This window comes from Capricornis sumatraensis, chromosome 23, assembly GCF_032405125.1.
Source record: "Capricornis sumatraensis isolate serow.1 chromosome 23, serow.2, whole genome shotgun sequence".
Classification (NCBI taxonomy): Eukaryota; Metazoa; Chordata; class Mammalia; order Artiodactyla; family Bovidae; genus Capricornis; species Capricornis sumatraensis.
In genome coordinates, this window is record NC_091091.1 from 25,074,928 (window position 1) to 25,091,566 (window position 16,639).

General features: G+C 39.8%; 1 protein-coding gene across 1 annotated transcript in view; it reads right to left on the reverse strand.

Annotated features, from left to right (window-relative positions):
- The window catches only part of CFAP43 (cilia and flagella associated protein 43), a 100,373-nt gene that overhangs the window by 39,479 nt on the left and 44,255 nt on the right, over positions 1–16,639 (reverse strand). The window contains exons 11-17 of the mRNA XM_068961695.1: positions 13,978–14,126; positions 12,316–12,419; positions 8,691–8,831; positions 5,620–5,792; positions 4,325–4,474; positions 2,375–2,505; positions 647–794 (exon numbers count right to left, since the gene is read on the reverse strand). Of these exons, the coding sequence (XP_068817796.1) occupies positions 647–794; positions 2,375–2,505; positions 4,325–4,474; positions 5,620–5,792; positions 8,691–8,831; positions 12,316–12,419; positions 13,978–14,126 (996 nt within the window). The remainder of the gene's footprint in view (positions 1–646; positions 795–2,374; positions 2,506–4,324; positions 4,475–5,619; positions 5,793–8,690; positions 8,832–12,315; positions 12,420–13,977; positions 14,127–16,639) is intronic.

Sequence of the window (16,639 nt, forward strand, 5' to 3'; positions counted from 1 at the left end):
CTTGCCCTCCCCCACCCATCTGTACATTTTTTTAAGTCAAGTCACAGACCTTCTCCTTGGAGGGGCTATTCCAGCCAGTACTATCACACCAACCCCTTTTTATTCAGTAAATAGATCTTGTTACTATCTAGTTTTTCTTATGTATTTGATTATTCATTTATCTTTCTCTGCTCACCCCCAAACCCTAACTGGAATGTAGGTTCCATGAAAGCAGAAATTTCCCCAACTGTTTATGGCTATATCACCATAGCTTAGCACTCTGTAGGCCCTCAATAAACATTTATTAAATGACTGAGTGAATAAATGTCCTCTGGGTAGACACATTCTAAATAATGCCCATGATGCAAAAAAAAAAAAAAAAAAAAGTACAGAGAGACTAGTTTGAACAAGCACCAGAATTGTAACAGATTTCTTAAATAAGGTCTGAAATGTAATATTTGTGATTTTGCTTTGAGAAAATGTAGAATATTTTTCTCTTAAATGTAGTGCATGCTGTTTTTGAAAATCATGGGATATCTGGATAAAGAGGAATGTTACTAAAATATCTGCTAAAAGAAAACTATAACCTGAAAACATACCAATTTAGGAAGGAAGGAAAGGAAGGAGGGAGGGAGGAAGGAGAAAGAAAATTATATTGAAACTCAACTGCATGTTCAGATTCTGATTCCAAATCCAAGGATTCTCTTCTTGTTATACTTAAATAATCATTCTCTTCATCCATGATGGTCTTTAGGTAAGTTGTAAGTTGCTGGCTATATTCAAGAATATCATTGGCTAAGATTCCTCCAAACTGCCTATATTAATAAAAAGGAAAACACATAGGCTACAACATGACAATTTGAAAAAGACACATTTAGCAGTGTTCCTTACAGGTACCTATCCATTTCTACACAGAGAAATATGCGGTCAATTCTCCACAGTGTCCTGAAGCTATTAGGACTCTGTTTCTTAGAGGACAGCACTCTCATGGGCTGCAGGACACAACAAGCTTCTTGACCTCCCTGGGGTCAGCTCTCCCCAGGCTGACCCCATCCCTTACCCTACAGGTCCTCTCTGCTCACCCAGCCTGGCCACTGCTCTGGCTGAACCTTCGGAATATGCTAGGTGCTGTGCGGCTTCACGCTGTATATAATCACCTTCCCCTGTTCAGGCCTCATAGTCCCTGCCCCACAGTGAAGCATTATTACTTCCACTCAGTACACCAGAGCATCTCAAACTTCAGGCATATCAGCATGGCCTGGAGGGCTTGTTAAAACAGATTCCAGGGCCCCACCCATAAAGATTCTGACTCAAAAAGTTCGATGAGGCCCAAGAATATGCATTTCTAACAAGCTCACAGGTGCTGCAGATCCCACCTTGAATAACATTGTTGTAGATGATTTAGAGGGGTTGTCAGGTGCCTAAGTAAGTTTTATTACTGTCTTGCTTACAGGAAGCACTATGAAATAGTATTTTTGTGGAAACAAATTGCACATTGCTAAGTGGTATCCACTGGCAGACCAAATAAGGTGACATTTCAAGTCCAGGGCATTACCTGCATGATCTCTATGCCCTGGCCATTATCTGTATGCTTGGCGATTATTTGTTTATTTAGAATTTTAGTTTTAGTCTACGCAAAGTCTAAATTAATTTAACATTGTCTGATTAAGAAAGCAAAGTCTAATTAGGAAAGTAAATCTGTATGCATGTACAGAAACGCACATACCTATGTCAGGTTTTTTAGGGATAAATAGGACTTTTAAAAATGATCTACTGTTCAGAGTTGTCCTCATTCCTTGTGTTCTTCCAACAGATGTTATGATAGGGAGGACAGAACTCGTCATAGGTCTTAACTGTGTCTTTTTATCTTTTGTATTTTGATGCTTTGACATCTGGGGTCTTGTCCCTTCCAGGACCACCAAGTCATAGAGATAGTAAACAACCTACCTGGAGCTCACCTTTCAAATGCAGACCCATAAGCCCACAGCCCCAAGCAAATCCTCTATTGGTCTTTCAAACTTGGGGCCATTATTTTCCTTTCCTAGTAATCCCTGGGTCAAGTATTGGACAACTAGCAGCAGCTCCTATGGCCCAGAACCCACTGAAGTTATCCAAACTAGCCAGTCCTAAGCCTGGCTGCTCCTCACCATGGAAACCAAAATGAAGACTCTTGCCCATGTTTTCCCTGCTCCCTCTGTCTCCTAGCCCTCCCTGGTGCCTCCCTATATGGCCCTCGCATAGCATGGCATCTTCCCCTCTCTTGGGATCGTTAGTACAACAGTTATTTCAATGGCAGTTGTCTCCAGTTACGTTGGCCCTGCCATTACCTAAATAATACCATCTACATTTTAAAGCACCATATTATGTGAGGTTGCTTACTGGAACCTGTACTTACCTCCATCGTAGGTTAACCAGTGTGTTGTCATCTCTTCCATTCACCAGAATGCTTTGTCCATCCATTGAAATTCTCACTGATTGAATCCCGTGCCCCTGGTGAGAATGACTCCGACACCGAGTAAATGTTTCCTTAATAGTTTTAGGAAAAAAGTGCAGAAATTACAAGGGCAACTTTACCACAGGGTTTTTTTCTAAGGGGGTTACATGCACTTTTGCTTATGGATGAACCTTTTCCTATTTGTTAACAGCATTTTAGTTGGTATGAAGTAGCCTCTTAGTACTACATAGAACTGAAAATTACTAATACAAAATACATTCAACAGTATTGATTTGTTCCCCTTTCTAGGTAATATGGAAAAAGAGGAATTATTGTCACCGATAGGGAAATCAGATATGGAAAGGAGAGCAGACTTGCTGAGAATGGACAGTGCAGGCAAATTCAGATGTCTTCAAGGGTTAAGCAAATCCCCTTGCTGTGCAGAGGCTGAGTGTCATGAGAGGAGGCGACGGGCACTGAGTGAAGAATGATGGAGGAGGCCAATTAAATCAGTTTAATTAGAACCCATACACATCATTAGCTGGTACACAGTGCAATGGTTTAAATTATTTGACCAAAAATGGATTTCTTTGTCACACTAGTTATCAACCATGATAGTTAAAAAAATTTTTTTTAAATTTTGAATAGGAAATACATTCAAATGTTTCAAAATTTTAAAAAAACTATAAAAGAGTATGCAGTGAAATCTCCTTCCTTCCCCTTCCCCAATACTTCCCAAAGGCAATCAATATAATTATACCTTAAATATCCTTTCAGAGGATTTTAATGTATATAAATAAATTTTTATACAAACAATTTTTAATATGAAGTATAACATGTGTATTACACACTTTCCTTTCTTACTTATTATAATAATATGTCTTGGGGTTCTTTCCATATTGTTGCACAAAGATTTCCTTATGCTGTATTACAGCATAATATTCCATACTTTATTTATGCACTGTTTCTGCATGATTATTTATTTATCCAGTCCTCTGTTAATGGATATTAGGTTGCTTTTACAAGCAGTACTGCCATGAATAACCTCCCATACGAGGCACGTTGCACAGAATCATCCAGAAAAACTCTGACATCTTGCCATTGTGCCACTATCAGTTGTAGCATACATTTACAAATCATTTGAGTAAGAGAAAATGTACCAGTTTTCAAACTGTTCATTTAAAAATGATTCGTAAGACATTTAAGGTCTTTCCCTATATAATATGAAAGAATTAAATTGTACTGATAACCAGTACAACTTGAGCTCAAAACCTAGAAAAGGATCTTTCACTTGGGGAGAAGAAACTATTTTCATTTAAACAGAGATCTGAGAACAATGGAAATCAGAAGTGGTGGTAGGACGGGTGGTCCTGAAGTCTGCAGGGGTGGGGTAGGGCCACACCCTGTGTATTCTTACAGCGTCACAGGAAGACGCAGCCTGGGGGTGGGGGAGGGTGGCAGCAAGCAGGCCAGAGAGGCTCTCTAGGCCGGGGAGCTAGCAGATTTGCACAGCAATGCACTGTTTCCAAAGAAGTTTTGCATATACCCTCTCCTTGGCTCTCACCAGAATCTCACAGGGTGAGAATAAGCAAGGCCTTCCTAATATCGCAGAGGAGCAGTTCAGTGAATTTTCTCGCCACACAGTAAGTGGTGATGGAGATGGACTGGAGCTCACCTACTGCCCCAGGTTCCTTCTTTGCAGATCTCAGTCTAGTGGCCTGCGTTTCCTCCCTTAGAGACTCAAACCTTGGCACATAAATACAGCTAACATTGAAGTCAATAACACCATCAGTGGTAAATAAGTTATGACTCAATTTACTTAACAGTTCCAATTCCTTTCCTAAGAGCTTTTGTTCCTTATATGAGATCAAGATGCAAATCCCATGAATGGAGGAAAAAAAAGGAGTTTACCAAAGTATGAATATCTCGGATATACAGAATTCCACATTTAGCTATTGTTATGAGCCACAATCCATGTGGAGACAGAGAGAGCATTCCAGGTCCATATAGTTTGCTTTGTATTTTTTGGTATGGCTTAAGAATGTGAACACCACTATGTTCCTGCCGATCAAAGAAAATGACCATATTATAGAAAAGATCAGGGGAGTGGCACCTTGCAGTTATGCATATATAGTCAGATGCAAATCCATAAACATTGTCATTGGAAATAAACTGATATATGATAAAGTGGACATCTGTATTTGCACCACATTTTAAAATCTTTGATTGCAAATAAATGTTCGTTTCAGCCAACTAAGAAAAGTCCCCTCTGTATATCAGCTACCATTAAAAATCCTAGCCTACAATTGACTATCTTGATTTTTTACTAATCCTTTCCAAATACTCCTATCCTCAAGTCAACATAAATGAGTCAATTTCCACCACCGCCATCACCGCTCCCCCCTCCCCGCCACACACACACATTTCTCACGTATTCCCACCTTCAAACTTCTGCATGTGTTGTGACTTTTACCTGGAATGCTCTTCCCCATCCCATGCCCACCTATCTGGCTTCCCTCCCTACTTCAGGAACCCCACCTCCCTGCCAAGATTATACGCAATATTTCTCATGTCTAAATCTGAACTATTCTTCAAAGTCCGGTTCAACTATGACTTCTACCAGGAAGCTTTTCTTAAATCCTCCTTACTACAAACCATTCCTTCCTTCTTTGAATGTCTTTGTTTCAGACCTTGCTGATATTGGCTACTCTGAGAGAGAAGGCTTTTGATTGCAGGATTTAGAAAAAGAAGGGTGATATAATCTGGTCAGTGTGTATAGCAGGAAATGATGCAATATGGAAGAAGTCTGAAGAGTATGATGAAAGGATACTAGAAGCATAGAGGCATTTTGTTTGCAACTTTCTTTAAGACTCAAGTATAAAGTTCCACTGAAAATCAACGCTGTAGATCCTGAGCCCTGTAGAATAGACTTTCTAGTGATAGATTTTAAAAAAATAGTCTTGAAAGTCACTAAACTAATATTGTGTCATCTGCATGTTTATCTGACAAGTATTAGGTTGCTCAAAAATATTTTATGATGAATTAACAAATCATGCTAATATATTTAATTCAAAGAAGTTATTTTACTATAATAAAGACATTTTTTAACTGGACTAGATTGTTAAAGCGTGGATCATGTCTAATGAATACAATGTACCAATCTTGAGTGCTGAGAAAAATGACAGAATGCTTAAGTTTCGGCATACTTTTTCAGGAAGAAGATAGCTGCAGATGTATGGCACTTGGTTACAGAAGCCATATACTCGGTTACTATGCAAGTTCAAGACCGCAGAGGACAGAGTGTGCTCTGTCTCATACACAAACTTATGAATGAATTCATCTCTCAGCCTCCCTCGTTCATCAGCAAAGCTTGCAGAAACTGTAATATTTGGGGAAGAAGATAGATAATTTGTACCATTAATTGATTTAATTTTTTTAACTGTTATGACAACTATGAAAAGCCAAATAAAAAATTAAATGCTCAGTTAATGTATAGACTATTATGGGGTAAAAATGATTGGAAAACAACTTGGCTCCATTAGGAATACTTGAGCATTAAATGACTAACAGTAAGTAAATTATATTTTATAAGACTTTTGTTAATTTTATCAGTTAAGTAGAGACATGATGAAACTCATGATGATCTAAACAGTCTTAATTAAGACATAAAAGTACCTTGAGGTTTTTTACTTTCTTATACTCTATAATTAAATATTTGCAAAATAGCTACCCAGATATACTTGTTATTTAAAAGAAAGTGCCTATTTTATCAGACCTTTTTATCCAGAAAGCTTTCTTTATGATTTTATCAATGAAAGTAACTACATAATAACATATATGAATTTGACTCTGTATATTTAAAGCTACAAAAAAGAGTGGAGAAGGAAATAGCAAGCCACTCTAGTATTTTTGTCTGGGAAATCGCATGGACAGAGGAGCCTGGTGGACTCAGTCCATGGGGTCACAAGAGTTGGACACAACAACAACAAAAAGAGACATCACAAACTGACAAATCAACTCACAAAAGTGACAGTTGATCCTTTTTTTCCTCTGATAATAAGATTTGTATGAATGACAGGATCAAGTGACAAATAGATTCAAGGGATTAGATCTGATAGACAGAGTGCCTGAAGAATTATGAATGGAGGTTTGTAACATTGTATCGGAGGCAGTGATCAAGACCATCCCCAAGAAAAAGAAATGCAAAAAGGCAAAATGGTTGTCTCAGGAGGCCTTACAATTAGTTGTGAAAAGAGGAGAAGTGAAAGGCAAAGGAGAAAAGGAAAGATATACCCATTTGAACTCAGAGTTCCAAAAAATAGCAAAGAGAGATAAGAAAGCCTTCCTCAGTGAGCAATGCAAAGAAACAGAGGAAAACAACAGAATAGGAAAGACTAGAGATCTTTTCAAGAAAATTAGAGATACCAGGGGAACAATCATGCAAAGATGGGCATAGTAAAGGACAGAAATGGTATGGACCTAACAGAAGAGAAGATATTAAGAAGAGGTGGCAAGAATACACAGAACTATACAAAAAAGATCTTCATGGCCCAGATAATCACGATGGTGTGATCACTCACCTAGAGCCAGACATCCTGGAATGTGAAGTCAAGTGGGCCTTAGGAAGCATCACTATGAACAAAGCTAGTGGAGGTGATGGAATTCCAGTTGAGCTATTTCAAATCCTGAAAGACGATGCTGTGAAAGTGCTGCACTCAACATGCCAGCAAATTTGGAAAACTCAGCAGTGGCCACAGGACTGGAAAAGGTCAGTTTTCATTCCAATCCCAAAGAAAGGCAATGCTAAAGAATGTTCAAACTACCACACAATTATACTCATCTCACACACTAGTAAAGTAATGCTCAAAATTCTCCAAGCCAGGCCTCAACAGTACGTGAACTGTGAATTTCCAGATGTTCAAGCTGGATTTAGAAAAGGCAGAGGAACCAGAGAACAAATTGTCAACATCCACTGGCTCATCAAAAAAGCAAGAGAGTTCCAGAAAAACATCTACTTTTGCCTTACTGACTATGCCAAAGCCTTTGACGGTATCAATCACCACAAACTGTGGAAAATTCTTCAAGAGATGGGAATACCAGACCACCTTACCTGCCTCCTGAGAAATTTGAATGCAGGTCAAGAAGCAACAGTTAGAACTGGACATGGAACAACAGACTGGTTCCAAATTGGGAAAGGAATATGTCAAGGCTGTACATTGTCACCTTGCTTATTTAACTTATATACAGAGTACATCATGAGAAATGCTGGACTGGATGAAGCACAAGCTGGAATCAAGATTGCCAGGAGAAATATCAATAACCTCATAAATGCAGATGATACCACACTTATGGCAGAAGGGGAAGAACTAAAGAGCCTCTTAATGAAAGTGTAAGAGGAGAGTGAAAAAGTTGGCTTAAAACTCAACATGCAGAAGACTAAGATCATGGCATCCGGTCCCATTACTTTATGGGAAATAGATGGGGAAACAGTGGAAACAGTGACAGACTTTATTTTGGGGGGCTCTGAAATCACTGCAGATGGAGACTCCTTGGAAGAAAAGCTATGACCAACCTAGACAGCATATTAAAAAGCAGAGACATTACTTTGCCAAGGTCCATCTAGTCAAAGCTATGGTTTTTCCAGTAGTCTTGTATGAATGTGAGAGTTGGACTATAAAGAAAGCTGAGCTCCGAAGAACTGATGCTTTTGAACTTCGGTGTTGGAGAAGACTCCTGAGAGTCCCTTGGACTGCAAGGAGATCCAATCAGTCTGTCCTAAAGGAAATCAATCTTAAGTGTTCATTGGAAGGACTGATGCTGAAGCTGAAACTCCAATACTTTGGCCACCTGATGCTAAGAACTGACTCCTTGGAAAAGACCCCAATGGTGGGAAAGATTGAAGGCAGGAGGAGAAGGGGACAACAGAGGATGAGATAGTTGGATAGTATCACCGACTCAATGAACATGAGTTTGAGCAATCTCTGGGAGTTGGTGATGGACAGGGAAACCTGGCATGCTACAGTCCATGGGATCACAAAAAGTCGGACATGACTGAGTGACTGAACTGAACTGAGAGGAAAGTCCACATTTCACATTATTTAGCAGTCACATCAGCTTTACTTTGTAAGACACAGAAAAGGTTTTGGCCATTTTACCTCTTCACGTTAGAATAAAAAAAAAATGCTATCACTGGAAAAGAAAAATAAAAAGAAAAGAAAGCTATAGCAACTATTCAAGTGGGTGCCCAGGACAGAATTGCTTGCTCACTTTTCTTTACCTTCTGGTAGTATTTTAGGCAGAGAAAATATTTCCAGCCTGCCTCTTCTTGTTTCTGGAAGTGAGGAAAGCACCATCACTTCTACTATGTCTGTTTCCAAAGGGGACACAGTGGATATTTGTAAAATGCCATTGCCCATCTCTGAAAGCAAATGGAAATCAACACAAGTCATTATTGATATGCTTATAGAAGCTTTCATATTTCCAGGTAAGATATCACATTATAGACCTGTCTTAACTAAATCTTTTGATCCAAATTTACTTATCGGATATTTAAGTGATCTTTGAACATAAGTGGTAGAAACATTTTTTGATAAACAGATGGGGGATTCTCCCCATGAGACATCTCAGTGGGCAGATTCAATGCAGCTGGGTGGGACTCAGCCAGAGGGGCCTCCAGAGTCTGCTGGCTCTACCCTACCCAGCAGCGCCCACAAGCTCTGGCCTCTTGAATGTCCACTCCAGCCATTTGCCCATTCCCAGTACTGAATAAACATTTTTGCCACAGTCAAGGTATCGCAGGTGTGGTAGGAATACACTTGCTGTTATGAGTTTGTCCTACAGTAAGCCAGCGAATCCCACTTCTGCAAGGGGCCTTGCCTGCAGCCCACCTTGGAATCTCTCCAGCTCCACTACTGCCGCTCCACACAGCTGCTCTGTGTGTGTCCACCGTCCTGGGCCCCATCTCAGCCCCTCCCCTCAGGTGTCTACAGGGTATCCTTTCCTCTCACTGAACAAGGAAGACAGAGAACATCTGACATAAACTTGACTTCACCTTCCTCATCCTGAATCTCACATTTTCTGTTCTTAGCTTCCCTCTTCATTTCTTGACATTTTTAGGAATAAAATGCAACCCTTTCCATCTGTGATTTTGAGCCTACGCCTCCAACATATTATTACACCATGTGCTATTAATTACCTCTTTTCATTTCCTTGGGTCTTTTACGTCTTCTCCTACTGAGGCCTCAAGACTCCCCTATCTTCAGATTAGAATGTTCCTTCAGCCCTATTTCCCCACCAGTTACAAATTCTCTTTTTTCCACTGCAAACATCTGAGAGCAGAAATTGCTGGTTACCAACTTCCTTTTCTGACTGCTGTTCCCACCTGAAACTCTGTCTCTCTGTCCCAAAGAAGTAGCTCTCCCTGGCCTCACACAGTGACTGCCTCATCCTCACCCTCGTGCCACTGACACTTCGGCCACAGTCCACCATTCATACAGCCTTCCTTCTTCAAGCTCTTCCTGGTGCGGGTGACTCCCAGTCCTCTCGCCCATTTTCAGTTTTCTTCACTGCCTTGTCTTCTCTGCCTACAACTTCAGAGTAAGTAGCTTTTCCCATCCTATACTCTGAATGACAAGATATGTTGAAAAATGGAACATTTAGGCAGGACTGGTACCCATTCTGAGGTCAGCCATCAGTCCTATCACACTCCATGCCATCTAATTTACATATATAAGTTACCTGTTTGACCTCATTACACAGTTGGGTTTGCTTCAACTCTGTCTTAAACCGTCTCATGAGCTTCCGTGATTTCAAGATCAGAATTCCATCGTTAAACTTTGAACTACGAATCTTCATTTCTGAATTAATGGTAAATATCTCCAAATGAAGATCATATTGGCTTCAACTCTACAGAGCTTGTCGGCTCACCCTATCCCTCGGCCTCCATAACTTTCTTTTCCCTTGAGTTTTTACTTCAGCTGATGACAGCACACACTTCCACCATCTGGGTTAGAAGCTTCAGAGTCGTTGCTGATCCCCTCCCTTCACATACAATCAATTATCAAGCTCTACCAATCCCATCATTCGTAGCTGTCCACTCCTTCCCCTTTCCATGACTGCTGCGTGGTCTTGTACACTGTGGATAAGAGCACAAGCTCTAAAGCCAGACTTCCTGAGCTTGCGTCCTGGCTACCTGCGTGGCTTTGGACAAATACTTCACCTCATCGTGCCTCAACTGCCTTATCTTTAAACTGGGCATAACAGTGGTCTCTCCCTCACAAAAGTTGCCTATAAGAATTAAATGAATTCACACACGCCAAGTACTTAGAATACTGGATATTACATGATAAGGACTTCTTTAATAAATGTTGGCTTTTGTTATGACTAACAGCATTTCTTGTGTGAGTTACTATAATGTTTTTCTGAATTTTTTTATTCTGTTCTCTTGCCTTTCTTCTCCAGCCTTCACACTGATGCCAGAGTTGTCCTCTAAAAACCAAATCAAATCACACTAGTCCCATCTTGAAAACGTCTGATGATGTGTCATTAACTACAGAACAAAGTCCAGACTCCTTGGGATGATGTTCAAGACCCTCCACTTTGTTTCAAACCTTGTCATCATGGTCATAATCTGGTAAACTCATATACTTGTTATGCCAGACTTCTTACCATTCCAAGCACCATTGCTCAAACTTCTGTCCTGAGCTAGAATGTCGACAAGCCCCATCCTCCACTACTTTAAATCCTTGGAAAATTCTCCTGCTCTGTATTCTCTGTGCCTGCTCTTCACCTCCACTCCTTTCTTCACATCTGAGAATTAATTACTTCTTTTCCTGAGCCTACACAGCATGCTGCTATTCCTCCTCCACTAAATTTCTTCCTTGACATTTTCATGCTTCCACAGGGCCTAGGTTCCACATTTTACACTTAATAAACTCAATTTTTAAAAATCAGTACATAGATTTGAAAATTTACATTCACATTTGGTATATAAAGCCAGACAGAAAAGTGTTGGTTATTATTATTTATCACCAAAGTGCTATCGCGCTTGTCAGTTCTGTGGTTTACATGGGCATTTGGACACACATTACTGAAAAAGCTGAATGTCATTTTTTAAAAAATTTTATTCATTTATTTATTTTTGGCCACACCACATGGTTTGTGGGATCTTAGTTCCTCAACCAGGGATTGAACCTGAGCCCTCGGTTGTGAAAGCACGGAGTAAAGATGCCTGTGACAAAACTTTCTTTAGATATCTTAATTAAATAGAGATCAAATGCTATTTAAAAAGTTATTTCAGGACTTCCCTGGTGGTTCAGTGGCCAAGACTCCACACTCCCAACGCAGGGGGCCTGGTTCAATCTCTGGTTGGGGAGCTGGATTCCACATGCTGCAGCTACAGATCCTGCATGCCACAGCTAAAGATTCTGGCAGCACAGCCAAATACAAAAACAAATAGTTTTTTAAAAAGTATTTCAGGGATAAACCAACTCAACTTCCGTTCGCAGTAACATTAGAAACATTTAGCCATTTCATTAATTCATCAACTGATTCAAGAAGAGTTATTTAATATCAACTGTATACCAAGTAGATGTACCAAAACCTCTAAATATGATACGGGAATTCTCCATAGTAACTTTGAATAGCTATTTAAATGTTTCTGTTTTAGAAAACATGCTACAAGTAATTTCTTCACCATGGCCCCAGTTTCACAACTTTAAATTCTTTAGAATAAATTGACCAGTATCTTAAGTTAATAAGCATCCTATGGCAACTTTCCTGGCGATCCGGTGGTTAAGACTCCGTGTTCCCAGGGTAGGGGGCCTGGGTTTGATCCCTGGTCAAGGAACTAAGATCCCACATGCTGCCCAGATTGGGGAAAAAAAAAAATTCAGTGTAAGTACCTATGAATCCAAAAATCTCAAATAAACTTGAGGGTTTGGCATTGATAACAAAGATGTGTCCTTCTGATGTTCCAACTAATACATACATTCCTCTCTGGTCATACCTAGAAAAAAAGAAATCTGATTATCATATTCTACTTGTTTCACTAATAAGATGGTAAACAAGTTTATTGAAAGACATCATGGATATACATCCCAAACAAATTATTCTTATGGTTTATGATTTTTAATATTATCAGATCTTATAAAAGGTAAGTGATTATACATAAATGTAATCACTACATTTTAGGCTAATATTGTTTCTAAATAGTAATTTATAAGTATATGGTCAAGAAGATTCACTAAAAACAGTCAACTATGTCATCATAAGTGAACAAAATATGACAGTAAAGCTTTCTGATATTTCAGGTGTACATACGCAATTCTCAAATTAGAGATGAGTGGAGCATTCCAATGCCCCTCAGTAAAGTCCTGGCAGAAAGAAGAAGAATGTAGCAAAATGTTTCTATACTTTGATCAAATTAGAAAAAGTGGGAAATGCAAATTAGGATAAGAGACAAACATCTGAGAAAGGAGAGGTGCCAAAAAAAAAAATGATACAGAGGAGTGGAATGTAAACGGAGAGAGATCCTTCCCTACAGAGGCAGCAGAGCTCGTAGGAACAGCACAGATGGTGGAAACCCGGCTCCTTCCAGAGCTAGCTGACTAATCTTGGCCGATGCTTCTTTCTGAACCTAAATTATCTCACTTGTGAAACAGGGACAAGCATAATACTTTTCTGAATGTTTGACAAGCGTCACATTCAGTAAACTACAATGTGTAACAGCACATCAAGCTGTGAAGCAGGGTAAAAATGTCATTTCTTGTTAATATTTAGTATTATGATAAATTAATCAAAGATATAATAATAACAATATAATAAGTTTAAACTCAGTGTCTCTATGCTGTCTTCTAAAAAGTACTGTTTCAAAAACTTTGAAATCATCTAAATGTCTATCAATATACTGTCTTAAAAATTATGAATATATTTCATGTGATGGAATACTATGTAGCTGTAAAAAAGAATGAAGGTCTTCATGTGTGGATAGAAGACTTTCTCTAAGATATACCATTAAGTGAAAAAAATTGTGGTACAGAACATTATATATGGTTTGCTACCCTATAAGGGCAAAAGCAAGGACTCTGGAGCCCAATTGCCTGGGTTCAAATCTCAACATTTGCCATTCACAACATGTGTGATATTGATTGTTATTTAAATTATTTGTGTATCATCTGCCTTATCTTTAAAAGGAAGACAATAAGGATACCTATCTCACGAGGTTAATACAACAGAAGTTCCTGGTACACTCTAAGTGCTTGATACACATTCATGCAATTAAAAGGAAGTACTTATTTTTCTGCTTGTTTGTGAATAAAATATGTTCAGTAAAAAGACACAAGAAACTAGTAACAAGCTGTCTCCAAGGAGGAGAACTGGGTACTTGGGGATAACAGTGGGAAAGTGTATTGAACTATATACATCTCTATTTCTTGAATGTAGAACTGAGCCAATGTACTAATTTTCAAAACAACCCATGTAAAACCTAAAAAAAGTTAAAACTTCAGTGGAATTCTCAACAGACAGGCCTGACAAATTTGCTGCCAGAAACAGGCAGTACTTACAGGAGGTGCTGCACGGGTGATTCGGAGAGAAAGGACTTATGAACCTCATGAGGGGATTCGACATCTCGGACGTCGAGGAAGTAGACATGGCCAGTCTCGGTCCCCACGGCCGCAGACAGGGAGGATGGAGAGCAAGCCAGAACTGTTGCCTGTTTAAGACAGATGCAAAAAGAAATAGACTCACAGATATGGAAAACCAAAGGAGAGAGAGGGGGGCAGGGTGAAATAGGGGCATGGGATTAGCAGACATCAACTACTAGATATAAAACACATCAGCAAAAGGGTACGCTGTATAGCTCAGGGAGTTATACCCACTAATCTTATAAGGAGCTGAACTGAGTACACTCCACAAAAATACTGAATCACTATGCTGTTCACCTGAAAAATTAACGCAATACTGTAAACCAATTGACTTCAATAAAAAATAAAATAAACCCCAGGTTCACTGCACCAGAAAATGAAGCCTGCTTTCCTACACTTAAGAGTTCCACAGTTTATTTGAAAAACCCGCAGAACGAGAAGAGTGGCAAGTGTCGTGTGGTATTACAAATTATACACTCAACATTCTTCAGCTAATCAATCACATAAGAAGTCATAGGAATCTATATATCACACTCTTTTATCCTAAAATTGGAATGATAAAAATATGAGAAAGTTGCTTGAACTTTAAACCATGGCTTCATTTTTATCCTTAATTGATTAGAAAATGATTATACCTGATAATAATGAAAAATAAAATAGGAAATTTAAAACATATTCCTAGCATCTTTTGGACATCTTTATTGAATGTTAGTGATTTTTTAAAATCAGCGTTCATCTGCTGGATAATAGTAGATCCTGGGATGCTGGTATAACTGAGGAAGACTTCAAAAAATAACTGTATCATGGAGCACGTGGCCTGTCACCAAAGAAACGCATCACAGATTCCTGCTTATCCAACAGTCATTTACAGAAGATGATATCTAAGAGAACAAATTTGTGGTCATGATAGTTAAGGAATCGGATTCATTTCTCTATAGTTTTCACTGACAAAGCCCACTGGAGTGCCCCAGAAGAGTCAGATGAAAACTAGGTGATAAGGTCGAAGCTCTTCATTTGTGCTTCAGTCTAATTTCACCTGCTCACAGGGTACATATGCAGCAGTCTTGTACTCAGCACTTCAGACCAGAGTTAGTGTGAGACCACTGCAGCACCTCAACTCTGTGGCCGTGTGGAGACGTGCTACCAGTAACACCTCAGTTCAAGACTTAGGATGGCAGCAGGGGTGGCTGTGCAGAGATGCTGCACCCAGAATTTGGATCTCGAGGGGAGCAGCACGGCTGGACTGGCCCCATGACAACTCTGCCCTCTCCCAAGGAGAACTCTATAGAGCGGCCTCAGCCACTCCCTGTGACAAAAGCATGCGCTCTAGAAGGAGAGCTCCCACCTCTCCACCCTCTGATCAAAAAATAAGATTTTCCTTTGCTGTTGAACCGAACTCAGTATTGCTCTATTGGCACAAGAAACACCAGAGAGGGGGAGCCCCTGTAGGTAACATAATTACATTCTAGAGGTTGTTTTGAATAAAATAACAGAATGTTAGAAATGGAAAAGATCTTGAGGTCATCCTTTTGCAGGTTAGAAAGCAAGGGCAAAGGAAAACATAGCAATTTGCCCCCAGGATCCCAAAGCTGATAACAAAGCTCAGAGGAAAACTCAGGGGTCCTGCCTCATCCAGTTTCTCCATTGAGCAGGTTTTTATTTTTTAAAGTGAATTTTCTGAGGCTTAACCAGGTTGAGTATATTGGTATCTCAGTATGAACTGGGAACAAAATGGTGAGGGTTTGGGTGTTTTTTTAGCTGAAAACCTTTATGGGAGCTCTTAGTGTGTGTGTGTATCTGTGTTTCTTCAACACAATCAGTTGAAATTACCCTCCGTTCCAGGGCAATAGTTGACTAGGCTAAAAATATATAGCAATATTTGGAGAGATCTTAGTTACCCTGGCAGGTAACATCAAATGAAAGTATTAGTGTTTGGGCATCCTGCCATCATGATGCTAAAAGCAAGGTTCTCTGAGGACCACTACCTAAAATGTTCATGGAGAATACAGTCCTGGGCATAGGCAGGGCAGTCTAGCCTCTGTACTGCTGGATCAACCCACTTGTCAGTTCTCCATAGGGTGGCAGTAATCTTCAGTAAGGAAAAATCACTGATTCTCCCCAACAAAGGCTGATCTACATGAATGTACCATGCTTGGTTCTGAGCTCAATGAAGGGATGTCTGCTTAACTGTGACAGTTGCCCAAATCTCTCCCTTCTGGTCAGGGGAAAGGAAGATATCTGAAGCAGAAAGAGGGTCTTTTGATGGTAACTATATCCCTCCCTGGACTTCCTCTGCTCATTTGGTACAGAATCCACCTGCAATGCAGGAGACCCTGGTTTGATTCCTGTGTCGGGAAGATCCGCTGGAGAAGGGATAGTCTACGCAGTCCAGTATTCTTGGGCTTCCCCTGTGGTTCAGTTGGTAAAGAATCTGCCTGCAATGTAGGAGACCTGGGTTTGATCCCTGGGTTGGGAAGATCCCCCGGAGAAGGGAAAGGCTACCCACTCCAGTATTTTGGACTGGAGAATTCCAAGGACTGTATAGCCCAAGGTATTGTATTGGTATATGGCAAAGAACAAA